This window comes from Truncatella angustata (assembly GCF_020726525.1).
Source record: "Truncatella angustata strain MPI-SDFR-AT-0073 chromosome Unknown BKA67scaffold_8, whole genome shotgun sequence".
In the NCBI taxonomy this organism is placed as follows: domain Eukaryota; kingdom Fungi; phylum Ascomycota; class Sordariomycetes; order Amphisphaeriales; family Sporocadaceae; genus Truncatella; species Truncatella angustata.
This window is the reverse complement of record NW_025763388.1, coordinates 776,209-802,170: the sequence shown is the minus strand read 5'-3', so window position 1 is coordinate 802,170 and position 25,962 is coordinate 776,209. Positions and strand designations below refer to the sequence as shown.

Sequence of the window (25,962 nt, the reverse complement as noted above, 5' to 3'; positions counted from 1 at the left end):
TTTGCTGTGCGATGCCCAAAGCGGATGGGAACAGGCATCACCTTGTGTACAATTTCACCTAGCCAGACCTACCCGAAATGACCAGCAGGACAGAGGACTTCCTGGAGCGACATAGAATCATTCCGGATAGTCGAAGACACCCCCGTGGTGCTTACGCAGATGGTCGTAGCACGCCTCGCTGGACTCAAAATTGTGCATACACTTCCAGCAAATGTGTGCGCGACAGCTCTTGCACATCATGTGGTTGCAGCCCTCCGTCTTCTCGATCGCGATCCCGTACCGGGGGCACTCCTTGATGCCGAGCTTCCTCATGAGCTGGCGGTTCGCCTCGGCGCCCCCGGAGACGAGGTCCTTGTGCTCCGCGCAGGACATCCCGGCATGCGCGTCGTGGCATCCGGTGCAGGTGGTCGTCAGGCACCCGGGGCACGTGTGCATCACGGCGCCGCCGCCACCGCCGCCGCCGGCCGTCCGGTACAGGTATCCGCAGTCGGGCCCCGGGCAGTGGCGGTAGAGGTCCGGGCGCCTCGCGACGTGCGACCTGAAGGACGCCTCGAGCAGCTCCTCCAGGACGTCCGACGGCAGGTTCTCCTCGAGCTCGCCGAGCTCGAACACGGCCCCGCACCTGTCCTCCTCGCCCCGGCAGGCGATGCGGAACTCCTCGGGGCTGGCGTCGGGCGACGAGTACGAGCGGCACAGGTTCTCAAAGCAGTCGCCGCAGTACAGGTGCCCGCACCGGGTGCGCAGGGGGTCCTCGGCCGCCGTCCAGCAGACACTGCAGCAGCAGTCGGCGTCGTCGCCGCTGTCGAGCTGGAGAACGGCACTCGGGTCCTGCGACTCCAGGATGGCTGCTGCCCGGGCGCGGTCGTCCTGGGAGCCGCTTATGAGTATGCACTTTGGGTTGAGCGGGTTGTCGAGATCAGCGATGTTGCTCCCGAGCGCCGCACGCAGCGTCATTAGACCGCCGCGCCGCGCCCAACCCAGAAGTGAAGGCGACAGATCGATCACTTTTCTCGACGCAGAGTTCTCTTGGATGATCTTGGAAATCCGCATTTCTGCTCGTTTGCAGTTTGGCTCGGGGCCAAACAACCTGAGTACGGATTTGCTCAAATCCCGTTCAATGAAGACACCGAGTTCTTGCTGGAGTTCTTTGACTTGGGTGTACGCGTGGCTGGCCGTGGTGAATGCAGGAGTCCAGAGTGGTTCATCGTTTTGTTTTGCAGGCCGTCCAGAGAAGATTTTGCCGAGTGTAACAACTGCTTTTGCAACGTCGTCTTTCTGGTGACCCTCGATCTTGATGCCTCGATGCCCCTTGTCAGGATCATAAACTGTGTACCGGATGTGCTGCTTCTCCCACTCCTGTTTGTGGGTTTCGATGGAGTACTGCAAGATCGAGTATTTCTTTTCCTTGACTCGAAATTTTGCAGAGGTTACCAGTTGTAGAGTCAGCTTTGCCTTGGTAGCAAATGACAACGGGGCGTCGTTGAGGATCGCTACGGCTTGCTGAGCATCAGTGTCGTCGAGGAATCGAGCCTGCAATTTTGCCCTCTTAGAACCGGTCGAGGCCGAGTCCTCTGACCACTCGAGGGGACCAATCTGCTGAACCATCGACTTCACTGTTGCGCACGCTGCCTCAAAATCTGCAACATAGCTGGGCTCACCCAGGCTGATGTTTCGTGGCTGAAGATGCTTGGGTATATCACACAGGACATGATTCTTTGTTGCCAATCCCGGAACGAGACTCAGGGCTACCGTTATACCTTGTCTATTAAAGCGCTGGCCTGCACCTGTGCTGCCCGTTGGAGAGCTGGCGCTGACCTTACGATCCAGTATCTTATAAACACCAGACTCGAAGCCACTCTGGACCTTTGAGGCAATATCTTTGTTGCCAAAATTCAGCCACGCCAGCTTGACAGGCCGGTGCCAAGAGCAAATGACCTTCCTGCAATCCAGGCGCGTAAGACCCATCATTCGAGTCTGGAACGCATCGACAGGGACTGCATCGATATGACGGAGTCGTAGTGGTTCCGTCTTACTACAAAGAGTCTTGGCGAAGGTCGGGCTTTCGGCTTTGATTTCGGCACTGCAAGTACCTTCTACCGCTGGCGACGGTGAAATGCGGATCTTCAGGTTCCGCTCTTCTATGCGCAGTTCCTTGAGGAGTGCTGTTACCGAAGTTTCTGATGCCTCTCGTGGCAGCCCGGTGAGGCGAACTGCAGAGAAATCGCAATGTAATGACAACTTGGAGACGGCGGCACCATGCTCGAACTCAACGACAGCCCCTCCGATGGTTCGGCTCCAATCGTCTGCATGGTCTGTCGCTAATGGTATCTGGGGTTGTTTTGGGTCAACATGTGTTCTGCATGACAATGGGCTAGATACCCACTGTTTCAGGAGCAATGGCTCTCTGGACTTCGTGAGAATAAGGACACCCGTTTCCGTAGCGGCAACCGCCTTTGAAATAGTACCTGCAAGGGAGCAATCCCCTCGAGTCGCTGTTGGATTGAGTAGCCATATTTACGCCGTGCTTTTGCGGGGCCGTCTCCTCAGCCGTATGGAGGAATTTACAATCCAGTCCATTCTTACAAGTGCCCTGCGGGAAAAACCTACATGTTGCTCTAGGGCGATGTAAATTGTCGATGACCATATTGAGCATATCACAAACTAAGTGAGGCTTGAATATTCTCCACCTTGGTACGACGAGGCCGCCTTGAAGCTCTGGATGGGATGATATACAGGAGGGGTACCGCTGCTTGCTGCGCTCTTTCAGGTCGGAGGCCTACCAAGAGATCTACTGGTTGTATGAGTATGCGGATTTTGTTGGGTTTAATTGGGCTCCAAGGACCGAAAGCCATTCATACCCACCCTTTGTGTCATCATGCAGTTCCGGCAAATTGGAATAGGGAAGCCTGCTTCAATAAAATATCCACTTGATCAACAGAAATGCTGATGCACAACTATTAGTTCTTCATAGTGAATAGTAGGAGTATGTCACTGAATGTCCGACCTTGGAGTTTATTGTACTTTATCCTAGGGTATCAAGTGTCAAACTACGAAGTGACTTATTTGCAAATGCGCAGACGTGACCTTTAGTTATGGTCTGAAGTAGTTTACACCTTCAACCGGAACTAAAAGTTCCCCAGGTTGGTCAACGTAGCCACCGTTGACGCTCGGAGTGGCCCATCCTAAGAAGGTGGCCTGGGTTCGGAGATGTTGGCCATGATCAGGCTGCGAACTCCCATGCCTTTCTGGTCGTACGGCTGAAATATAACGGTCGTATCTCCTTCTCCTCCTCCTCCTCCTCCTCCTCCTCCTCCTCCTCCTCCTCCTCCTCCTCCTTCTTCTTCTTACTCTTCTTCTTCTTCCTCTTCTTCATCTTCTTCTTCTTCCCTACGTCTAGGCCATGGGTTCTACCTTGACTGTTGTGGTTGCGGTACCGGCGCCGTCAGAACCTTGAGACGAATGGCGACTATAGCTGGGCCTGACAGTAAGGACTAGGTGATGCTCTGGGCTGCCTTTCCCAGGTCTGAAGTCGTGTCCAGCAAGGCAACTCTGGAAAATGAGTGAATTGAATTTGAATAGAGTTTGTTTGTTGAGCAACGAAACGTCTCATTGAAAAGACCAAGAGATCTGCTAACCTCGGACGACGTTACATCCTCGAGAGGCATTTTCACTTTTGGCGTAGTGTTCATTTGTGACACTTGAAACAAAATCTATAGTTTTAGGCTGGTCATTCATGCGAACGCGTATTGCATCGTAGACAGACATGATCCATACAATCAAGCGTGAAGCTTCATATCTGGCGTGTCTCGATTATGGTACGGCACCAACATTTTCTCCATGGCTGGATATGATCTCTGCAAAGAGACACACTATCTCTAGCGTCTGGTAGGACTGTGCTCGCAACATACGCTTCCAAAGCATCGCTTGGTGTTAACAAATACCGTACTTCCGCATAGTTTCTGCGTATAAGTTGCTAGGTTAGTCTCGAGTCCCAACTAGTGAGCTGAAGCGAAGCCGATGGATTTTGTGAACAGGATCAACGGCGGGATGGAGCGTTTCGTATGAATTGCTCAGTGATCGAGGGCTGAGATCACGATGCCGAAGGTCTGAATACGTTGGCCCATGAATAAGACATCAGAACATGTCAATATAGCGGGAGAATATAGAGTTCATGTACTAAGCAATCTGTGAGACTGAAGCAACGATTACGACCCCACATGCAATACGCTAGGTAGCCCCACCATGTCCGAATCCATCATACCTACCTCCAACTCCAATTGCTGCACCCACGATAGCGCATATGTAGCTCGAGGGCATACCAGTAATTATAGATACCGACGCAGCACGTAACCAACCTTCTACAGTTGTTTCATCGTCTCTAAAACAACTCAAACCCATCCCTTCGTTCTTGACACCTACTCCCCGCCGACCTCTGCCCGCACCCAAAAATGACAACCACCACGGACCCGGACAAGCCCCCCTTCGACTTCCCGCGCGAATACCACTACCCGCCCTTCTTCAGCCGACAGCCAAACGCCACGACGCTGCACTCGCAGCTCGAGAAGTGGTCCACCCTGATCCTGTCCTACTGCGCCCACCACCGGATCTTCAAGCTGTCGCTGTCGTCTCCGCAGACGGAGGACCTGTTCCACAACAAGGCGCTGTCGAAGCGGCTGTCGCTGGCGGACGCGCGGGAGGTGCTCGAGTTCATGCGGCGGGAGGGCCGGGCCGAGTGGGTCAACGGCGGCGGCAAGACCGGCGGCGCCGGCGACGGCGACGTCGTCTTCGTGTACTGGCGGACGCCCGAGGAGTGGGCACGGGAGCTCGAGGGCTGGGCCGACGCCAACGGGCAGAAGAACGCCGTGCTGACCCTGTGGGAGCTCACCGAGGGCGAGGCCACGCTGGGGACGGACATCAGGGGCCTGGACCAGGAGGTGCTGCAGAAGGCCCTGCAGATTCTGGTCAAGAGGGGCAAGGCGCAGGTCTTTGGGCAGGGAGAGGGTGTCAAGTTCTTCTGATCGACGAGCGTGTGCGCGAGAGTCAAAGACGAAGAGAACAAATAGGGCACGGATCACGCGAGAGAGAGACACGGATTAGGGTCGTGATGCAAGTATTCGTAGCAACGCTATGCTAAACCGCACGCCTCCTGGTTTATAGCCAACCCTCCAGCAAGGCCGTCATATACGTCATACGAAAACAGAACCCTGACGCCATGCACCGGGCTAATAGAAGCAACAACAATGATCTCGGCATGCTGGACTAGCTGAAGAAGTTCGTCACGAGATACTTCTTGTCAAAGACAAGCTCCTGCTTCATTACCACGTCCAGCAACCAGTCCGAAGCAACTACCCTGGGCTCCATGTTGCCTTGGCGCGCCATGTTTTCAAATCTTGGCCATAGCTTCTTCTCCTCCGGACTTGCAGTGCTGAGGAGGTACACTGGCTCAGGCCCTCCTTCGTCCTCGTCTGGCTTGGTAGGCTTGATGGTCGTGCCGCTCCTTGCAGCATATACCAAGAAGAGTGCGCCGTTTGCTTCAGCAATCGCTCTGTAGCTATCGGTACCGTTCTTGATGGAAGAAGTGCAATATATGGGGAGATTCCACAACAGTTTGCCCTTGGCCTTGGCCGCACGTTCGATGGATGTATGCAGCTTGAAGCCAAACTTCTTCTCGTTCTCCTTATCCTTGAGAAGGTAATCCTCTGGAAGGGGCGCTTCTCCATCATCTAGACATTTCTCGATCCATTCCGACGATAGAACCTTTGCGCCCTTGGACAAGTTACGAAGGAACTTGACGGTCCGTACTATTTGCGGCGCAACCAAGTAGTCACACTGTTGGCCATCTGTGACGACTTGTATGCCGAGGTCTCGAAGCTTTTTCTGCTCAAGGTGTCAATTATTATCAGATGATTAGCAGGAATAGATACTATGAACTCACCCGATCGGCATCCTCTTTAAACTTATCATTGACCCATCGTTTGAATCCTGTGAGAATGACTTTTGCTTCGATCTGCGGCAATGTCGGTTTGGCTTTTTTGGCTGCGCGTTTTTTTACTGGTGCTTCCTCTGCCTCTTCTGCAGCTGGGCTGGATACACTCCGACGGTTCAGATTCTCCCGATCAATGTAATCCGCAGCGCGTTTGCCGCCCCACATGCCGTCTTTAAGTCCTCGCTTCTTCTCCTTTTCGTACAGAGCAAGATCGGGTGCAAGGTCCAGCAATCGCTTCTGTGCTTTTTCCTTAGCGCTGCGGCTTCCGGTCGAGGCAGAGGATGGCGTTTCGTTCTCCTTGCCAACGCGTACGTGACGGCCTCGTACAGGTGTGGCTGCTTCCGTCGCGCGGCGTTTCGTGGGCGCAGGCAGCCCGAACTCTTCAGTTGTCTTGTTAGCGTAGTCGGATTCAGTGTCTTTCATCACATCAAAGTCCTTCCGTGCTTGACGGCCGATTGCTACACCTTCAGCAGGTCCATCAGGGTGTGCATTTTCCTTGGCCAGATCCATCATCTTGCGCTTACGTGTGCCGGCAGCGGTTAGCTTCTCCGGTCCACCAGGATAATACGTGGCATGGAGTCTCGACTCGTCAAAGAAGGTCTGGCCAATAACCTCGCCCAAGTTTGTTCGAGCTGGGAAGTGCGTATACCTCTCGACAGTAAGACTCTGTATTTCGCACCGGGCATAACTCTCCTCAATCCAGAGATGGTTGACCATGTTAATGTTCCAGTCACGAGCGGCTTCGCACTTCTCACTGTTGTTCCTTGCTGTGACCAAATGCGAGTTGTCTGCCTTCATGGTCTTTGTGTAGGTGGCGCCTGCGGCGGTGATGAGGTTTTCGAGGTAGATACGGGCCTCGCCACCATAGTTCGACACAGTGATCCTTAGATCTTTGAAGCCAGGTATGCCATCTCTGGGGACAGGGTAATGGAGCAGCCGACGCATGGGCGAAGTCCACGAATTGTTGCTAATGAGATGGTAAAGCCATGACAGGTTACCAACAACCTTGCCCTCGTGAGAGGCTTGGACGTACTGGGGCCCATCTCGGTACTGGCAAATAAAGTAATCGCATTCCTCGGAGCTGTCAGTTATTTGTCCGCCGCCGTCCTCAATAAGTCCCTGTAGGATTTCCCGGAGGCGATCCGTGATGAACAAGTCCGAAGACAACAAGAGCTTCTTCTCAAGAAAGACTGTGAGTTTGGGTCGCGCTCCTGTGATGGAGTCAGTTGGTGGGGGCATCCATTGGGGGCGGGCTGATGTCGCACCCTCGAGATGTTGGCTCGCTGGTACTGCCACTTCATCGTTTGACCGCGCATTAACGATCTCGGGATCCGGCAGGAGATATGGCCCTTCGTCTATTCTCTTTCCGAGTCTGAAGCAGTCGTCGAACCTTGTGGATGGCTGTCAGCATTACAATGAGGGTACGATCAGAACAAAGCACCCTTACCAATGTGGTAACACAATCTTGCACTTTAGGTTCTTAGCCTGGACTATCCGGCATTTGTCGTTGTCCATCGATAAAGCGCAGATGTGTGTGACAAGTTTTGTGACATTCTCCGAGTCTACACCGCCCATAGCCATGGTGGCGCCTATAATGGATTCCTTGTCGGTCGGCGGAATGTCGTCGGCAACGGAAAGAACGACTTCGCTGAAAAACAGCCTCGGGTCTGGGGAATACGGACGTAATTGAGCAGGCTTGTTTCGGGCGACGGATGCCAAGATCCATGCGTGCTTGACTGTTGGGATCATTGTTGCTTGTGCATCCGTATACTGGGGGAAGTCGATCGTGTTGGAAACGATGTGGGTGACCTTTTCGAGATGAAGCGACCTGTCGCGTCGCGCGTCGACGACTTGGCCACCGAAATCCGTGACATTTTTAGATAGCTAACAAGACAGACAAAAGATGTGTCAGTTTCGTGTCAAGAAGATATCATGCCTCGCGAGTATGCGGTTACCTCTGCAATAAGTCCTTCGGACAAGTCTCGACTTTCTACAAAAGTGAATACACATGAGCTGAACAATTGTCCAGCGGCGCCGTCCTGTTCGGCCATAATAAGAAATTGAAGCTCGAGCGTTGCCAGATCTTATGCTAGGACATTGGGAGAAAGAAAGCCTCAGGAATGAATGAAACAGAGCAGATGTTTCCAAAAAAAAAGAAAAAGCGATTGGCTGGGTTTGTCGATATTGTAGTTGCCTGGAGACTGGTGACTTGCGTGTAGGTAATAAATTAAATAGGCGACAATTGAGGGTGGGATGAATTAACATGGTAATTGTTTTGGACCCCGGCCAGGCGCGTCTAGAAGGCGCACCACCAAACGTTGGACGCGAAACTCGAGAACGCGCCCACGTGACCATAATTGCCTGGCTTGGTCTTCTAGTAGCCTTTAGGTAAGCAGATCTGGGACTGGTGCTTAATTGCATCAACCCCACCTCATGCCACTAAGGTTAAACCCCAGATTCATTGGTCTAGGTTAGTGCAGAATTGTGAATCTTAGGGTGCAACTCATTGCCTTACTGTGTACACACAGTATGCTGCACTTTATCTGTACGATTCAACTCATTGGACGAATCATATAACTAACAGAACCTCAGTGCAAGCCTTTGCGCGTTATCATGGCAGCTGCGCATTGAGAGTCAAATAAAATCATTACTCTTGGCAATCCCCAATCCGTCATTCAACTCCGTGGACCGCATGTGACTCTCCACCAGCTTCGGGGGAGCAAGCAGTCTCTGATACCACTGCCCGTCAAGAGCGCTCATGCCCGCAGCCGCCCACTTTGCTTGCATTTATCACTCCAGTGTCCGGTTCTCTTATCGTTGCCCTCGACCTTCTAACAATGCAAGACACCAAATTCGTCTTCCACTTAATGACGCGGCAGAAGTTGTTATCTTGCCGATAGGGGTAGGTCGGATTCTGAAATATATTCCACATTCGGGGCACAGACATGTGAGTTTCACCGAGTCCACCTCCTCGCATGTACGGTCCATACAGAGGAGAGGCTTACGAATGATCAGCGCGACCCGCTGCGACTACTGCGCGCTGGATGCGCCGGAAGCTGGTCGCCGAAATACCATAGCAGAGTTTCGCTGACACCATCTACAGCCTCCGACTCTTAAGCATAGAGACTTTTTCATGTTGCACTTCGAATTAAGATAAAAACCCTATCGGTCTGGAACTTGTCTTGACTAAAATTATACATGGAGCTTCGAGTAGGCTTTTGTGCTCCAGAAGAGCGATGGATTTGTTTCTGGAGAATATCGATTTCCGCAAAATCCCCATGTCAATCGGGGGGACGTTGGGGAATTTCGGGAGTGCTCCATACCCCACACTGGAACAACTAACGGGGCCATCCAGGATGCTAAAAGCTTGTTCCTGATGTCATATTCTACACAAATCATCCAATCTCGCTCACCAATGCCGGCTCTTCGGAGTACTCGCGGCTATGCTGGGCGAAAGAATTCCCGTTTCTGTAGTTGGGGTCATCTTGACTGACAAAATCTTGGCAAATGCTTAGACTTTCCATAATACACAACATTCCTAGTTCTTGTGACTATACTAATCGCCAAGTCTTCCGTGTCTATACCAATCGCCAAGTCTGCCGTGTCAATACCAATTCCCAAGTCTTCTGTGCCTTGTACAGTAGGTTGCCAGCCGCTCAGTATGGACGATTCCAAGATCGAGACAGCTCAACCGTATGGTGAGAGACAGGAGATGTATGATCTTGATGGCACTGCCCAGAAGATTGGCGACACTATGAACCATATTGATCCTGCACTGGAAAAGCGTGTGCTGCGTAAAATGGATCGAGCTCTAATACCGCTCGTGACGGCTCTCTGTAAGTTATGTTGGCGACTATATGAGGGATGAAAGCCTGATGCTCGCCAGATCTTGTCGCTTTCTTGGACCGCTCGAACATAGGAAATGCGGAAACTGCCGGTATGAACAAGGACCTTGGGTTTGACGATGCGCAATACCAGGTATGAGCAATTCTCTTCCTAAGGGAGTCGAATACATCAGCTGACTGTTTCTGATGTAGTGGCTGTTAACAATCTTCTACATCCCGTATAGTGTGTTCGACCACCAAAGTTCGCTCATCCAAAACGACGCTAACACCTCCCAGTCGTCTTCGAATTCGCTGCCCTGATGTGGAAACTCGTTCCTCCGTAAGGGTCACAGATCTTGCTCATATGGGATGCCGGTTGACGCTTGATTTACGATAGGCATATTTGGGCGTTCTCCTGTGTGCTTGTTTGGTAAGTTGCACGTCTGCATTTCAGTATCTCATGCTAATTCAAATTTAGGGGGATTGCATCAACACTGCAAGCTGCGGCGTTCAACTGGCAAGGTCTCATGGCATGCCGATTCTTCCTTGCCGCTGCCGAAGCTGGATACGGACCCGGTATTCCTTACCTGCTCAGCTTCTTCTATAAACGACATGAGCTTGGATTTCGTTGCGGCATCTTTCTCTCAGCAGCCCCTCTCGCGACAACTTTTGCCGGTGCGCTCGCTTACGGTATCACTTCCGGCCATCCATCGATTGCCAACTGGAGGCTTTTGTTTCTCGTAGAAGGCATCCCCTCCATCATTCTAGCATTCGTCGCGTTCTTCTTTATGCCAGACTCCCCAGATACGGCCAAGTTCTTGAACGAAGAAGACCGACAGGTGACGCGTGCTCGTGCTATCCAGCAGACCGGCCAAGAAGGTGCCGCGCGAGTCGGGCATATCAACATGAAGGAAGTATTTGCAGCACTTCTGGACATCAAGACGTGGCTCCCACCGCTGATGTACTTCAGCTGCAATGTCTCCTTCAGTAGTTTGCCCGTCTTCCTGCCTACGATTCTGACAACCATGGGTTTCTCTTCGATCAACGCGCAGGGACTGACTGCGCCTCCATACTTTCTTGCTTTTATCATCTGTATTTTGACGACTTGGATTGCGGACAAGACACGGCAGCGAGGATACATGCTCATCTTTCTCTCCATAATTGGTGGAGTTGGTTATATCTTGCTGGCAACTTGCAAGAGCGTAGGCGTTCGCTACTTCGGTGTCTTCCTCGCCGCGGCGGGTGTATTTCCAGCAATCGCCAATATCCTGCCCGTGAGTAAACTTTAGAATTACCTTCTACACTTTTCATAATGTCTAAGTAGCGTATACTGCCCACTTGATGGCGCTCCAAAGACCCATGCTAACTCCAAATGTCGCAGTGGACAATCAATAACCAGGGAAGTGACTCTAAGCGCGGTTCCGGTATTGCGCTCCTGAACATCGTTGGTCAATGTGGTCCTCTTCTTGGCACTCGCATATTTCCTACGGCTGACAAACCATACTATGTCAAAGGCATGAGTATTTGCGCTGCATTCATGTTCTTCAACGCTGTTTTGGCTCTTATCTTGAGGACGTGGCTTGCACTGGAGAACAAGAAGTTTGAAAAGTGGGATGCGGAGGCGCGGGCTGCCGGGCTTGACCCCGGTAAAGAGCAGAGTGGGCAGGAGAATGAGGGATACGGGTTTAGGAACTTCCTATGACGGATTATTGTGGAGTCGTGCGTGTTCGGGACCGAGAACCGCGGAAGACTTGTCTTCCAGGTCTTGGTCCGCCCGACTACGCTGGGTATATCGTCTGAAGAAGTCCATCCGTGGGCTTGGGTGGCTTGGATGCATGTAAGAACTTAATTTCATACGCTCAACGACAAACCATCGTGTCGGTGAAGCAGGTGCGTTAGTTCGAACTTCGAGTAATCCGTACATATAGTACCATACACAGTAGTATGTCAGAAACGCTCTTCATCCCAACAGTACCTAGATGCATGATAGGCGAGCCTGATGGGCGGATATTGTGGCTGCAGCGCTCGAGGCAATCCTGGGTCGGTCGGAACCACTGAGTAAGCACGCAGATCTAAGCCCGTGAGAATGCACTCGAAAGTAGTTAGTCTAGGTCGAACTACCTCACTACCAAATGCGCAACATCAACGGGGCCATAACTCATTGAGGAATCAGGCTCCAAAACTCAAAACTTGTGATGAAGTAACGTATACCTGACGAACAGGGTACATCCAGCATGAGCACAATTATAGCTAATCTGAGTCATAAATCACCATCTCGGATTTTTACCATAGCCAAAGGGTTATGTAACTTCATTTTGGCTTTACCGTGGTAACCCTGCCTGCATAATGACAGGGTACTTTTAGATGCTTTTAAATGGGGAAACCAACCAATCGAAAAAATCCTGCGAAAAAGAATTAGTTGTTAGCTCTATTGCCCAGGATCTTTGTGGCTCGCGTAAGCATTGCATGGGGGGATCCAGCTTCCGCCGTTGCTGACATGTCACATACGGTAGCCTGTACCTTGGCATTGACACTCGACCTTTCTAGTTGTTTTGGTTCTCGGAGCACACTGATCTTCGTCATGTTTGCTGAGTTGATCAACCATTACTTCCCAAAAGGCTGAATCATAACATACATCGTCCTGCTGAAGGGAGGCACAGATGCCAGAAGCCATTGGCTGCTCAACGAGGTGGCGATTATGTGTCCCACATGCATACAGAGAGCCCTTGGCGTAAGTCCACAGCCGCAATGATAGAGAACCACTCAAGCATCGTGCACGGCATTACTGATCGCTTAACAGTCTCACCAAAAAGGGGCATTTTGCGAAATCTGCTTTCACAATTGGCGACAGGTGGGAGGTGCTACGAGATGCGTTCCTCCTCACGATTGCAAAGTGACAGGCCGTCGGTCTCACAGAGAATCGCCATGGCCAATGGTCCAAGCCAGCAGGGCCCGTGATAGCGCTCAAACAACGGTCAGAGTTGATCAAGGAGGCATGAGGATGTATTGTTTCGGGCTACCGTCGTCGTATCAAACAATGTCGCTATCTCCACCTACCAGGGACATACTCAATCTGGCCATCAGGTCGTTCACTGCTGACAGTGAAATGCAAATGTTACAGCAGCAACAATCATCGGGCCGAGCGGTTCGGGACTGGGGAGGCTGGATGGACGCTTTACCCTCCCTATCCTCTGGTATTGACAACGATAGTCTCAGCCCGGCCATTATGGCTCTCACCGCTGCTATCACGACTCACAAGGCGGATCTCAGACCGACTAAATTGAGTTATCTGACCACTTATGCAACTGCTTTACGGAAACTTCGAATTTCACTCAAAAACATACATCAAGGGAATCGATTCATGGTCTTAGCGACTATTATTTGCTTATACACGGCAGCCGTAAGTCTTCCTCGGACGTAGGACCGAATTGGTGCTCTTGCTGATGATTTGATAAAACCAGCTTATGCTACCAATTGAGGAAAACACTCAGACCCGTCAGACTCACCACAAAGGGCTACAGGACCTGTTCCTGGCGATTGGCCCCGAAGGTTTCATCTCGGTCGCCACACACAAGTTGTTCGCTGGGTTCAGGGGCTCAATCGTAAGCTATTTGAATGAATTCCGTACGTTGCAAGAACTAACGATTCGCTGCAAGATATTTGAGGCTATATACATGCGTAGAAGCTCATTCACCTCTCATGTTGACTGGAAAACTAAACCTTTCAAGCTCCAAGGCCAAAACATCATCCAGAGATCCCTGACTATAGCAGCTGACATTCCACCACTGCTTGAAAAGTTCGATGCACTGGACAAGATGGATGCCTTCAATCAAGAGCTCTCAGCAATAGCGTTGACAACTGGCTTCCGTAAAATCATCCGTGGGATATACGAATCATTTGTTTTAGAAGCAACTGCGCCTTCTTACTGGCAAGTGTTTCCTGATGACCCAGACAGCCCCTATCGCTTCACGAATCTGTCAACCGCCAACATCTGGCTTAACTACTGGCTATTCCGTGCGATCTGCTTCATCCACTTACACCTCCTGCAAACGCGATATGGAGTCTCAGATTCAGCAGATGTGAACCAAGAATCAACCTTAGACCAGGCAGTGGAGCATGCAACCAGTATCTACCGGAGCATGGACTTTGTCCTTCAGGACGATATGAAAATCCAAGGTCCTGCTTCGAGGATTTTCACAGCGCGCGTCGCTTATGATATCCTCAAGTTTGATGGCGCTCGGAGTGCTGAGAAGCTGGCTGCCATCCAGCGCATCATTGGTAGGTTCGAGCTGCTTGGCTTCAAGATACCATCATTGCCAGATGACCGACCTTTCTGGACACTGAACACAGGCAGAGTGTAAAAGCAACACATCAGATGCTACAAATCCCCGATTATTTACTAAGAAATAAATCATTTGGAATAGTGCGAGCAAAGTTCATCGGCCAAACCGTCATGGCAACCGTGGAACTTGGTTATTCGGATACATAATGCCAACTCAACATTGCAAACACTGTAAAGCATCCCGTATTGCGCCCCGTTTCTTCAAGGTCGCAACAAACACGTCAAATGGAACCTTAGATCACATTCGAAGATTTCAAAGCAACACAAATGTGCAGGATCTTGCTGCATCTACCACAAACGACATTGAGTTCTCTTGACACATACGTGTAAAAGCTATCTTTCGAATGTACTACCTCCATATATACTATTTCACTCAAAGCCATGAACTCAAAGAAGCAGCACCGTAGACAACAACGCGTCTACGCGGCTTACCGCAGTATCTTCAACGAATCAAAGGCAAAAATCCGCAGCGAGTGGCGAATCCGCATACAGGTGGCAAAACACGAAGGTATTCTGCAGTCTCTCAGTCCCATGACAATCGATGGTATCTTGGAGCAAGTTTGTTTCCTGTTGAGGAATGGAGTCTTCGAGTCTGAAATTAAAGCGCGTCTCCTGTTTCCAGACCTCTTCCCGTCTCTTCCGCTAGGAGACACTGTCGAGAAGACTCCCAGGAATGAGACTGCAGAGTCTGTGGCTAGAGCATCTAGTTCTAAGCCCTCGGATGAAGCCAATGGGGACGAATCTGATGACTGCCATGCGGAATCTCTGGAGGCAGATCATGTGAAAGATACGATTCGTGGGGCAGAGAAGAATTGTAATGACGAGGCATCATCGGCAGAAGACGTAGTTGGCGAAAGGGCAATTGTTCAAGATGGTAAGTGCTTTACCCGTTCATCCGTTATCTCCCTGCAAACTTGAAAGGTGCAGTTCAGCAATAAAGCAATACTACCAAATATCCAACAATCGTCCAACTAATTACAACTATAGATACGTCAGACAAGATCAGTATGGCAGCGAATCTGCTATCTGCGACTGATAGACTCCCCACCCTGAGTCCTGTACATATCCAGTATAAGATACAGCACTTCCTACTCGACGAGATCGAACGACAACTCAAGGTATCCTGCTTCAATTCGGTTCATACAACGGAACCACTCGTTCTGGAAGAGCAGAGTATCAATTGCCCGGAGGCTTTGGACTTAGAGAAATGGTTGTGGCTGCTACAAAAGCTTAGCAAGCAGCTATCTCCTTATCTATTCAACTCGGCCAAGCAGGAGCTGAATGTCACATTGGAAAAGGCTCAGAGGCTGCATGGGCTTGTTGTTCGTCAAATCAAGCTCGCCGCTACAGATATTGTTAATGCAATTGAAAATGCTGCTGCATTAGCCTTTATACTCAGAGATCACGAACGAGCCACGCTTTTTAAAAAGATATCTGCAGAAGTCTGCTATACGGCGGAGATCATGGTGCAGATGAAGAATGATGCTGAGGTAGCAACATCTAGGAAGCTACTGGAGATCCAGCGTAAGCGCGGAATGCTTGACATGGAGGAAAAGGCAGCTATCAACAGTATGCTGGAGCATGACGCAGAAAATACGGCCACGATGAACAAATTACTAGAATTATCACTTAGCGAATTACTCGTTACATCTTAGGAGCAAAAGGTAGAATTACTGATTTCATCGCATGGGGCTGTGGACGATTCGCAGCGCCTTTTCTCCGATGAGACTTCTGAAATCGGAGGGGAGTGATGAGAGATCCTGCGAGCGGCGGGGAAGTTGACACGAGACAGGTCCTTTGACGGGAGCCAGCTTGTAGCTGCACAGCTTGAGTGGAGATGAGGTAACAGTAGGGTAGAAGAACAGCTGAGATAGTTACAGCTTTGAGGTATTTGTTAACGTGTCGGAGATTCCTAAGAGCTGCCTTAGTAACTAAGAGGTGGGCTTTGAACAGAGAAGCACAGTTCTGTGACTCTTTTGTGGAAATATTCCAAAATAGAAAATTGTGTGCTTTTTTAGTGTTAGTAGTTGACAATGGTTGACATGCTCATTTCATATCTAAACATAGTTTCGCAGGCATATCTATTGATCAATACATCAAACTGCCCCTATCAAATCAACGGATATGTATTACTTAGTGCTATTGCCAGATGACAATGCCTCTTGTTAGAAGAATTTTAACGGCATATACATGATGACATGAACGACCCGCACTTCGATCAAACCAAAACACCACAAGACGTGCCATCAATGACTACATAAGTAAGTTCTCTTCCTATAGTATTAAGCACTGTTAATAGACTCCATTTCTTGGTTTACAGATATAACAAGACACCCTGTATGCTCGTTTACACTTCTCTAAGGGGCATATAATGTGCTATGTAAGAGAAGTTGCGTTGGTAAACGTATCTCGCTTTCCTTTATACCGCTTAACGCGCAGACGCATCATTCCGTCACGAATGTCTAATCCTGCTTAGCAGCGGTACTTGCTTTGCGAATTCTAATCACGCCACTTTCGCGTCACATTTTGCACAAGACAATCATATTACCTGTAGTCGCGACCCTCAAAACAAGTTGTAAGACGTCATGATTGTTTTGCTTCACCAAGGCACTTCTCTTTACATGACGGTACCTGCCATGTGAATATGAATCATACTAGTGCCCTCATATTGATACTGACTAGCACGTTATAAGTGAGGTACCGCCTTAATACGGAGGCTGCTCCTTAAAGTAAGACCACGCTTCATACTATTAAGTAGCTAATTTACCCACCTCTACCCTTTTATGATTATATTGTCTGCCTTAGAAGCCACGTCTTTTCTTATGCTCGAAGATAGCAGGCGTGGCTTTTGTCCTATCGCACTTACTTAAGATACCGTTTTTAGGAAATAAAGCTCGGTAATATCGCGTCGTGTAAAACCGATTGCTCCGAGACGGGGTTATTATAACGGCACTCGAGAAAAATGTAGTTTCCCCGTAAGAAACTATTATCGTTTCTCGGAAGACGAATCGGTTCATTTTGTTATTCTTATAATGGAACTTAATAAACTAGAGTTTCCTCGAGGAAGTAAATGTTATTTCTTTTAAGAAGGATTAGGTTATCTTGTTATTCTTGTACATTATCCTTAGAGACTTCTGATAAAGCTATAAGTATATGCCTTTTGCTCTTAAATCCTCTTCTTTCTCTTCTTTCTTCTTTAAGCGTCGACTCCTTATAATTCCGATAATAACGACAATTAACGATCCCGGTAGTTCTTAACATCAAACACGTTCCATTACTAAATACCTACGCCAGCTATCTCAATTACTAACTCCTTAACTTAACATGCCTTTTTCTCAACCTAGAATTCCACCCCTTTCCCTTCCGGTTAACACTAATAATTATCGACCAGTCCTAGCCAGCTCTTAACCCCTAACCCAAAGGCCGTTAGCTCAAACCCATATACCCTCCTTGTAAGTGGCCGATTCCCATCCCGTTCCTTATATCCATTTACTTAACATTATCTATTCTTTCGTCTATCTCCATTGTCATTTTCTTCTTCTGTCCCTCTCTCTTTAAATCACGACGACCGCAGCTAACTCTCGCTGTCTAGATCTCTAATCCATGCTATGGAGTAAGGAGAGGCGGACGGTCCCGCGGGTGAAGGGTAAGTCGTATTGTTCCTTCCATTTTATAATCCATCGTCTTCACTACCCTTGTTTAGAAGCATACTAGGCACTTTCTGTCATGCTTTATAACAGTCCCTACTTTATTACATTGTTTGTAGTTATACTCCACCATTATCTTTTTACTAACACTACCCTATTTTTCTACTCATTACCCATTATTAACTTATCTTATAATAAGGACGCTACGCTAAGGGGAAGTAAGCTCTCATGGGTGGATCGCTAGGTTAGAGGGCGAGATAAGGAGACGAGACTGGCTATTACACAGTGAACTTCTATCTAGAATAGTTTGTGTAATGGCGTTACTACCGTGGTTATAATCTAGGGTTTCGTTCGTTTTTTCTTTTTTTACTATTAGATAATAACATCGTTTAATAATTTTACATTAATCACTAATCCACAGTCTCACTACATATAGTAACTACTTATAATAGCTACTATATAAAAAGCCACTTTATAATACCATCTTAGTACTAGGATGCCTTAAGTAGTCGCTAAGTGATTTAACATAAGATGTACTACGCTTAGTACGAATGAACTTTAGATAAACTCTTAAACATTTTCCAGAATAAAACAAATAATTAAAGTGTATATAAGGCAGGGATTTCCCGTAAGAAATAGCTTTATTCTGTTACGACATTAATTCTTTCATTCATTTAGAGAAGCGATACATCTTAACATATGGATTGATGTCGTTGTTCAGCGCATAGTCAAGTATGCCTAATCATAAGGATGCGATTAGTAAAGCGTACTTATCCCTTGTGACGATCGTTCGGTTTTGTAAAATCTAAGCCCAATGTATCGCAGGGTAGATACAAAATAACGGACATAGTGCCGCTGGTCTTCTTGGAGCCGCGACCGTGAGTGATTGTAGGTTGAATCCCTTTTCCCATTGCTTACTCCACACCCACCCGGAGCGGCCTTCGCCGCACTTGTCCTTGATCAGCTGCTCGGCATGGTCAAGCTCAGTTCTCACGACTGGGTCCATGTGAAAGGTCTTGCAATTGCACAGAAACCACACAGCGCCACCATGCGCCTCGGGATGCCAATTATGGGTCTTACCTTGTTGCCTGCGTGTCCCCATCCCACCAATTTTTCCTTCGCGGCAGCGATGTCGGTCTGATTCAATTCGTTGCCGGTGCAGCCCACTGACCTGACGGGTATGGGCTCATCACAGCTAACCGTGCCGATGGTTACAAGCAAGATGATAGCAGAAGACAGCTTCATTGTGTGATTGCAAAAGATAGCCAGACTCATTGTCATGTCAAAATCAGAATCTTGAACCACGTGACGGTAATAGCGATACTGATACGTACTGTATTTAAGCTGTGCTTTTTGCCAATGTATCGAACATATACTGATGATTTTGTAATTTGCTTGCGGAGACCCTGTTTTTGCTGGGTTAGAAAACCTTTGCAATGTACATTGTATATTGTTAATAAGGGCGAGTGCTTTATTTATACTTCCGTTACTCGTACTTTTAACTTAATCCTTTAATTTGGTACCAGGTTAATGATAAAATCATGGAAATCTGATAATGTGAATTTGACACTGTACCTAGTTCTTCGTGATTAAGACGGCAACACCCATTCCGTGGTACGCCTAAAGGTTGATAAGCAAAGAAAAAGGGAAATGCTAACCAGTAAAAACTACTGCGATATCTTGGATTAATCATTTTTTCTTCTTCTTATAATTCAAGAGTCATAATATAGGTTTACGCGTTAAAAGGCAACTGAAATTTATAAGAAATTTTTGGTTTTAGTTATAATATCGAGTATAAACTAGTAAAGAACATATTACGAGCTTTTACGGCATATATCGCTGTTTTACGACGAATCGTACGAAGCGCCGACTCGTGAATAATTCCACGGACTTAATTCTACGGTTTAGATTCTATAAACGCTTTATTTATTATTATAATTCATATAGACTCTTAAAACTACTATACTAAAAATTGATTAGGGTTTTCGCATTACGCGTTTCGTAATAAGCCACTTGTTATTTTATAACATTAATGCTAGCGAATATAAATAGAGTATAATTTAGTTAATAAATAAATATAATGGCAAATAAACTTACGATATAATGATTAATAGTATAAATTAATAATAATACTCGAGATGTTAAAGATAGAAATAATAGATAAAATGGGTAGAAATAAAACTTAACGATAAAGCTAGTTATTCTAAACAGAAACACAAGTATTTTAGTATATTATAACTATATAACAAAAAGTAAGCAAGCGTAAATAGAGACTGGCAACGTGATAGATCATAACCCGTAAGCGACCGCTACTAATTCGAAGGTTAACAATAATTATTTATATTTTAATTTCTGCTTTAAGCTATATACCGAGCAAATATATGGAAGTATATATCTGTTTGAGGAACAATACTAGAAGATTAGTCTTTCTATGTAAAGACGTTTTTTTTTTGTTCTACGGAAAATGGCCTAGTGATATAAGTGAAATGGTAGGCATAGTGGCCGGCAAAGGATAACAAAGGGTGTCGTTATAATCCAGGTATATCTACGATCTGCCCGAATACTTCGGGCATATTATCGCTTGGAGTTTAATCGTAGTGTCTTGAATGCCGAGCATAGCTCTGTGATGAACGTAGAACGCGATTAATAGTTACATAATGTTTTAACCTGGTTGATTACTCTTTAGTATTGTTTCCAATAGTGAACTGTTTTCCTTATAATCGCATTGCCTTGTTGAAGTGTTACTTCGTATATAACCTTATGTCGATGGTAGACCAAAGCTAATGTAGCAGATGTAACTGTCACGGATTCATCAGGATTATTTTTGAGGAGAGGATATGAGACGATGAGAGGTGGGTATTAGTACTCAAAAGAAGTGCCCAGGGTCTTTGACCTGCTTTGGGGTGGGAACTCGGGACAGCGACTGCTGTTGTCGCGGTTAATGCGGCGCTGCGATGGCGGGAGGTGTGAAATATATGACCAAAAGAATCTTATGGGCGATCATATCCGACTAGACTAGATGTAAATCAGTCCACTCGTGATTGCGGAGTTTATCTGAGTAACACGAGAGAGGCAACAAACACTGAAATCATGAGGACTTGACTGCCGCCGACGTCAATCTGTTACAGAACGATTGAAAGGTTCAAGGTTAATTTATTAGTGTACTCCGTAATCCGTAAGTGGATCACTTGGATGGTCGCAGTGATGTCTCGTACATGACTTTTAGAGCTCCAGAAGTCGGTGCTATTAAAAGTATCCAGGCAAACGGCGCACAAAGTGCCCGCTGTACCAGCTGCAACTCGAAAGTCGAGTCTTGAAGATGATGCAATGCTGGGGTTTTTACGATGGTGACTGCGCATGACAGCGGGAGAGGGTCCAGATTTGGGCGCATGCAGGCACTTTTTGACAGACGCTCGATGGGAGTGACAGCATTAACTAGAGTCCAATAGTGTTCCCGTTGTACATGCTAGGGAGGAATGGCCTGGCAACGCGCTTAAAGTTTGGTGGTTGGAAGCCAGAAATAGCACGGGTAACGCTAAAATTCTAGCCTTAGCCTTGTACCAAGCAATACGAAGTTGGGGAAGAACCAAGGCCCTTCGGTGTCAATAATGCCGCGCTATAAGACACCACGAATGGAGTTGCCGAGGGGCAAAATGACTCAATCGGTTGAGGCGGCGCAGTCAAGTGATAACGTTCCATTGCATTTTCTAGAAACTGCCCCTCGTATCTTTATTCTTGACGTTTGACATCGTCGACCGTGCTACCGACCTGGGCCTCGTGAGTGGTCGCGTCTGATGACATAGCAGACATACTTTCTTTCGGATAGTTTGGGCCGATCATCGATACTGCTTGAGAAAGGATGAGTGTTTTGTTTCAACCCCTTCTGGTGGCGCATCACTTCGGATGGAAGTACTACGGGGAAGAATTCTGCCGCATCTCCAGCTCAGATCGATGTTGCAGATTCTTGGCAGTGTTTCGTGGGTTTGAATGGCTTGATGGTCTGCAACTCAATACTGTCTGAAACGCACCAACATGTGTCAATAACCATTGAGCACGATAGATGGGAGTAATATGGTTCACATGACATGGGGGGGGGGGGGGGGTCCTTGGACAACAGTGCCCCAGCTGAAAAGTAGAAAGCAGTACTTTCGGGCTAACTTCCCTAGATCGTCATTTCACTCACTGACCATATATTGCAATCATGTGGCCCAACTGCAATTAACTAACCATCGTATCAAGGGTATGTCTTGAGCTGGCTAACGAGTATGGTGGGCCCATTGATGGAGGTTCTGTAGCGAAATGAAAATGCTTGGATCCTCTTAAGCTTGTTTGGAGCCCCTATTCGGTCCATCCATCAGTGAGCTTGATTGGTTGAGAGGCGAAAGAACGGGGGCATCGCCCAGGCGACTAAAAGCAACGAGTGTCTTGGTTCCCCAATTGTGCGGATTGCATCAATTGGAGAATTTCAGTTGGCTCAGGGTCCAATTTGAACAGCACATCTACAGCAGGCAGCAGGGCACTCAAGCACAAAGTTTGTGCTTGCAGCATTTGACAGACGCGGGCGCCAGCCCACCTCGCACATACTGTAGTACGACCAACCTCGCAGGTGGATGCACGATCACCGTTGTACAGAATCCTTAGTCAATGGCCGAGTCTTGAAGTTTCAAAAAGTGACATTTCAAAGTTAGTTTCTTTGTCGTTATCACACATACATCATGTCGGTGGGTTCGATGACTTGACGCGATTGTGCAAAAGTGGAGGAAGTGGTTCTGCCAGAGCCCTGGGGCACACCAAAGCAACGTCGCTTTCAACTCGGGAAGACATCGACATGGAACTCCGTGCATTTGGGATCTGTCAAATGGATCATACAAGGGACCATCACGAACAATCCTGTCAGGCACAAGCTGATCCCTGACGAAACGGGCTGTCGCCCCCTGGTCTTAAGTGGGCAGTGCCACCACAGCTAGCACATTCTTGGGAAGGTTAGTCGCGCCCATCATGAGATTGTTCAATGGAGCCTGCCTGGGGACCTAGTGCTAGCATTGCTAGGGATATACGACCCCCGACCCCCCATCAGGTCAGAGTAAGACGGCCTGACAAAGCCACCCGCGCTCCAGGGCGCTTTCATATGGAGGGAAATAAAAACATCGTCATGCCCCCGGACGAAACCCGTGAATATCTTCCTGTTCCCTCCATCCACATTCGCTCATAAGCATTCCACAACTGCAAGTTGCTGATTAAAGCCAGCCACTAGTTTTTTCTTTTTTCTACTTTCTAGTGTCTCTCGTTTAACACTATTTTCACTTTACGGCTTCTCCATATAATTGTCGATCCGTAATACTTCGTGAACCCACTCCGCAGTTTATTTAAATCTTCGATTCCCCAGCGTCACATCGCAGACACATCTTGCTACACGCCATTAATCAACATGTTCTCCAAGGTGTTTTCCGCTGCCGCCGTGGCTTTGGCTGCTTCCCAGCTGGTCTCCGCTCAGACCTTTACCAGCTGCAACCCCACAGAGAAGAGTAAGCAGTTTTGAATCCCCTGATATATACAGTTGGTTACCCGGAGAACTAACAAGGCTACAGAGTGCCCCGATGATGCTGCTCTTGGCACGACTACCACGATTGACTTCACCAAGGGTGATCTTGGTCTCTTCTCCGAGCTTGATGGTACCTCGGTCGCGTTCGACAAGGACTTGGGCGCTGTCTTCACCATCAACAAGGAGACCGAAGCTCCTACGATTGCTGCCAACAAGTACATCTTCTTTGGCAAGATCGATGTCACTCTTCGTGCCTGCACCGGTCAGGGTGTTGTTACCAGCTTTGTCCTTCAGTCCGATGATCTCGACGAGATTGACTGGGAGTGGCTCGGCGGCGACACCACCCAGGTTCAGACCAACTACTTCGGCAAGGGTGACACCACCACCTATGACCGTGGTGCTTACCACCCTGTCAGCAGCCCTCAGGATGATTTCCACACTTACACCATCGACTGGACTCAGGAATACGTCAAATGGTACATTGATGGAAGCTTGGTGCGCACCTTGAACTACAAGGATGCCAAGGACGGCACTCGTTTCCCCCAGACTCCCATGCAGATCAAGCTCGGAACCTGGGTTGCTGGTCGCAAGGACGCTCCCAAGGGCACTGTCGAGTGGGCTGGTGGCTACACCAACTTCGACGCCGCTCCCTTCAACGCTTACTACAAGTCCATCTCCATCCAGGATTACGCCAACGGTGTTTCCGGTGCCAAGTACTACAGCTGGAACGATGGCTCCGATGGTTCTTACCAGAGCATCAAGGTTCTCACTGATGCCGGCGAGGCCAACACCTCCGCTTCTGGTACTGCCTCGGGCTCTGGTTCTACTGCTACTTCTACTGCCTCCAGCACTGGCAAGAGCGACTCTTCCACTAAGAGCGGCGACAGCTCCAAGACTACCTTGGCCACTGCTACCATCACCACCCCCGGTGGTCTTACTCAGGCTACTGCTGGAAGCGACAACAACGTCACCCTCAGCGCTACCGGCACTGAGACCATTGCTACCTCTGCTACTGGTACCCTCGCCACTACCGCTGCTTCGTCAACTGGTTCCGCTGCCGCCACGAGCAGCGTTCCAGCCAGTGCCGCGCTCAAGCAGGGTGTCTCTTCCTTCCTCGGACTCTCTGTTTTCCTCGCCTACCTCGTCTTGTAAGCGCGGGATTGAAGGAATACCAAGTGTTTCGTGATACCATGGGCGCACGGATGTCGACCGATTAGTCGGCCTTATTATGTTTCTCGACGATCCTTAGCCAAAACAACCAGCCTGACCGCCATCTCTCCTCCAGCTAAATCAGCTCTATAGGTCGAAATGGGTCGGCATTGAACAAATACAATTGCTTATAATCATGTTTGAACTGGGATACCCGACGGCGCCGGCGTGAAGCGTCTTGTACGCGCGACAAGATCTGATTTGATGACTGCATGTGAAAGGATTTGGAACGCATCATTTGGAGGATGTACCCACACAGGGGCCAAGAGAATTAGCGGATTGTTTGTAAGAAAGCATAGAACATTGTAAGAACGTCGAAGATACTTGAGAGAATATACTGTCTATATTGCTGCAAATTCTAGGGAGTACAGCTTGGTGAAATATCATCGCTTTGTTCACTTGAATCAAGGAAAGAACACTCATTGACACGCCTGCATTCAAACAACTCGAATGCACAATTAACATCCGATAACAAGCTCAGTTTATTTCAAGGCCCTACTTCTACGAAACTATGGATCTCTAATCCTTACGGAATCCATTTTAATTTCCCGAAATCTTGGCCGACAGGTAAATTGGGCCAAGATGGAGCCCTATGCGCTCATCTCGGATAAACGTCTAGGGGTCACTGAGCCGCAAACCTGCAGCGGCATCTTTGCTTTTTGCGACTTTCATCAAATATGTACATAGAGAAATGACGGACGAATAAGCAGTGCCGCATCAGCGGCGCATCGGCGGAGCCTTTATGAATTCTATGCACGTTTGTTCAACTTTGTGCTAAAAAGCGAAATGAAGAGGCCAACGACGCCGGCGGGTTCCGTTTTTCGTGCAAAGCAGCCCGGATTTAGCAATCTTTTCAAGCGTGTCTTTAAAGGGTCCCTGAACCGATTCAGTTAAAGAGATTCCCTTGTTTCTTTGCAAATCATTGAAGCCAGAAAGGTGGAGCAAATTTGGATCTCACCAATTCACCTGTCCTACAGGTTCTGTGAAGACCAGATGAACCACGCTACGAGCAGAGGAATCACGAAGAGGGCAAATTGTGATCTGTGGAATTAGTTCAATTCCGTTCAGGCTCGGTTGTTGGAACCGTAGGCTAGTGATATTGCAAATTGTGGGTTATTGAGTTGATAGTTCGTGAACGGCGCTATGATCGTGGGTTCTCAGGGGGGAGTCGGGACGCTGGCCCCGCGCGTTGTGGGGATCGACCGGGTATGCTTACTTCAAGCTTAATCGGGAAGTCATCGGAGCTTCGGGCTCGGTCCGAAAGTAGTTGGTAGCTTAGAAGGTCAAGATCAAGAAGACTTATGAAGATGAACTAGCCAAATGTGATTGGCAAACCATTCCGAAGCGATCATATAGACACATATATGGAGAGATGGGAAGTACTTGTCTTTATTATATTGAATATATTCACA

The 25,962-nt window shown here is 48.3% G+C and overlaps 8 protein-coding genes across 8 annotated transcripts; 5 read left to right on the top strand and 3 right to left on the bottom strand.

Moving 5' to 3' along the window:
- Nucleotides 1-117: 117 nt before the first annotated feature.
- Nucleotides 118-3,373, bottom strand: BKA67DRAFT_662331 (putative ariadne RING finger; the record flags this gene model as incomplete). The annotated part of the gene is made up of 2 exons (XM_046107977.1): nt 118-2,312; nt 3,256-3,373. The coding sequence occupies 2 exons, from the start codon at nt 3,371-3,373 to the stop codon at nt 118-120; spliced, it is 2,313 nt and encodes a 770-aa protein (XP_045954063.1).
- Nucleotides 3,374-4,212: 839 nt separating this feature from the next.
- BKA67DRAFT_628876 (ESCRT-II complex subunit-domain-containing protein) lies at nt 4,213-5,018 on the top strand (the record flags this gene model as incomplete). Its single annotated transcript, XM_046105571.1, has 1 exon — nt 4,213-5,018. The coding sequence occupies exon 1, from the start codon at nt 4,449-4,451 to the stop codon at nt 5,016-5,018; it is 570 nt and encodes a 189-aa protein (XP_045954062.1). The 5' UTR covers nt 4,213-4,448.
- Nucleotides 4,764-8,241, bottom strand: BKA67DRAFT_577838 (BRCT domain-containing protein). Its single transcript, XM_046103660.1, has 4 exons — nt 7,942-8,241; nt 7,434-7,870; nt 5,936-7,376; nt 4,764-5,877 (listed from the first exon to the last, which is right to left on the bottom strand). Exons 1-4 carry the CDS (start codon nt 8,035-8,037, stop codon nt 5,260-5,262), a joined length of 2,592 nt encoding a protein of 863 aa, XP_045954061.1. The 5' UTR covers nt 8,038-8,241; the 3' UTR covers nt 4,764-5,259.
- Nucleotides 8,242-9,740: 1,499 nt separating this feature from the next.
- Nucleotides 9,741-11,512, top strand: BKA67DRAFT_523985 (major facilitator superfamily transporter; the record flags this gene model as incomplete). Its single annotated transcript, XM_046098527.1, has 7 exons — nt 9,741-9,822; nt 9,873-9,964; nt 10,024-10,054; nt 10,108-10,150; nt 10,208-10,240; nt 10,289-11,084; nt 11,192-11,512. The coding sequence occupies 7 exons, from the start codon at nt 9,741-9,743 to the stop codon at nt 11,510-11,512; spliced, it is 1,398 nt and encodes a 465-aa protein (XP_045954060.1).
- Nucleotides 11,513-12,847: 1,335 nt separating this feature from the next.
- Nucleotides 12,848-14,171, top strand: BKA67DRAFT_662327 (uncharacterized protein; the record flags this gene model as incomplete). The annotated part of the gene is made up of 3 exons (XM_046107976.1): nt 12,848-13,210; nt 13,272-13,412; nt 13,467-14,171. 3 exons carry the CDS (start codon nt 12,848-12,850, stop codon nt 14,169-14,171), a joined length of 1,209 nt encoding a protein of 402 aa, XP_045954059.1.
- A 181-nt stretch (nt 14,172-14,352) lies between these two features.
- BKA67DRAFT_391106 (uncharacterized protein) lies at nt 14,353-15,945 on the top strand. The gene is made up of 2 exons (XM_046096618.1): nt 14,353-15,026; nt 15,140-15,945. Exons 1-2 carry the CDS (start codon nt 14,534-14,536, stop codon nt 15,805-15,807), a joined length of 1,161 nt encoding a protein of 386 aa, XP_045954058.1. The 5' UTR covers nt 14,353-14,533; the 3' UTR covers nt 15,808-15,945.
- A 2,468-nt stretch (nt 15,946-18,413) lies between these two features.
- On the bottom strand, nt 18,414-19,429 carry BKA67DRAFT_577817 (uncharacterized protein). Its single transcript, XM_046103659.1, has 4 exons — nt 19,296-19,429; nt 19,134-19,205; nt 18,880-19,069; nt 18,414-18,763 (listed from the first exon to the last, which is right to left on the bottom strand). Exons 3-4 carry the CDS (start codon nt 19,042-19,044, stop codon nt 18,605-18,607), a joined length of 324 nt encoding a protein of 107 aa, XP_045954057.1. The 5' UTR covers nt 19,045-19,069; nt 19,134-19,205; nt 19,296-19,429; the 3' UTR covers nt 18,414-18,604.
- A 3,798-nt stretch (nt 19,430-23,227) lies between these two features.
- Nucleotides 23,228-24,493, top strand: BKA67DRAFT_539401 (concanavalin A-like lectin/glucanase domain-containing protein; the record flags this gene model as incomplete). The annotated part of the gene is made up of 2 exons (XM_046100628.1): nt 23,228-23,324; nt 23,388-24,493. 2 exons carry the CDS (start codon nt 23,228-23,230, stop codon nt 24,491-24,493), a joined length of 1,203 nt encoding a protein of 400 aa, XP_045954056.1.
- Between the last annotated feature and the right edge of the window lie 1,469 nt (nt 24,494-25,962).

Excerpts from the sequence above, each read along its gene's own strand:
- BKA67DRAFT_577838 (XM_046103660.1), bottom strand. The coding sequence starts at position 8,037 with ATGGCCGAACAGGACGGCGCCGCTGGACAATTGTTCAGCTCATGTGTA. Across the intron at positions 7,377-7,433 it reads AAGATTGTGTTACCACATTG|GTTCGACGACTGCTTCAGAC; the intron begins GTAAGGGTGCTT and ends GCCATCCACAAG. Across the intron at positions 5,878-5,935 it reads TTAAAGAGGATGCCGATCGG|AAAAAGCTTCGAGACCTCGG; the intron begins GTGAGTTCATAG and ends CACCTTGAGCAG.
- BKA67DRAFT_391106 (XM_046096618.1), top strand. The coding sequence starts at position 14,534 with ATGAACTCAAAGAAGCAGCACCGTAGACAACAACGCGTCTACGCGGCT. Across the intron at positions 15,027-15,139 it reads AAGGGCAATTGTTCAAGATG|ATACGTCAGACAAGATCAGT; the intron begins GTAAGTGCTTTA and ends TTACAACTATAG.
- BKA67DRAFT_577817 (XM_046103659.1), bottom strand. The coding sequence starts at position 19,044 with ATGAAGCTGTCTTCTGCTATCATCTTGCTTGTAACCATCGGCACGGTT. Across the intron at positions 18,764-18,879 it reads GGGGACACGCAGGCAACAAG|CTGATCAAGGACAAGTGCGG; the intron begins GTAAGACCCATA and ends CATGCCGAGCAG.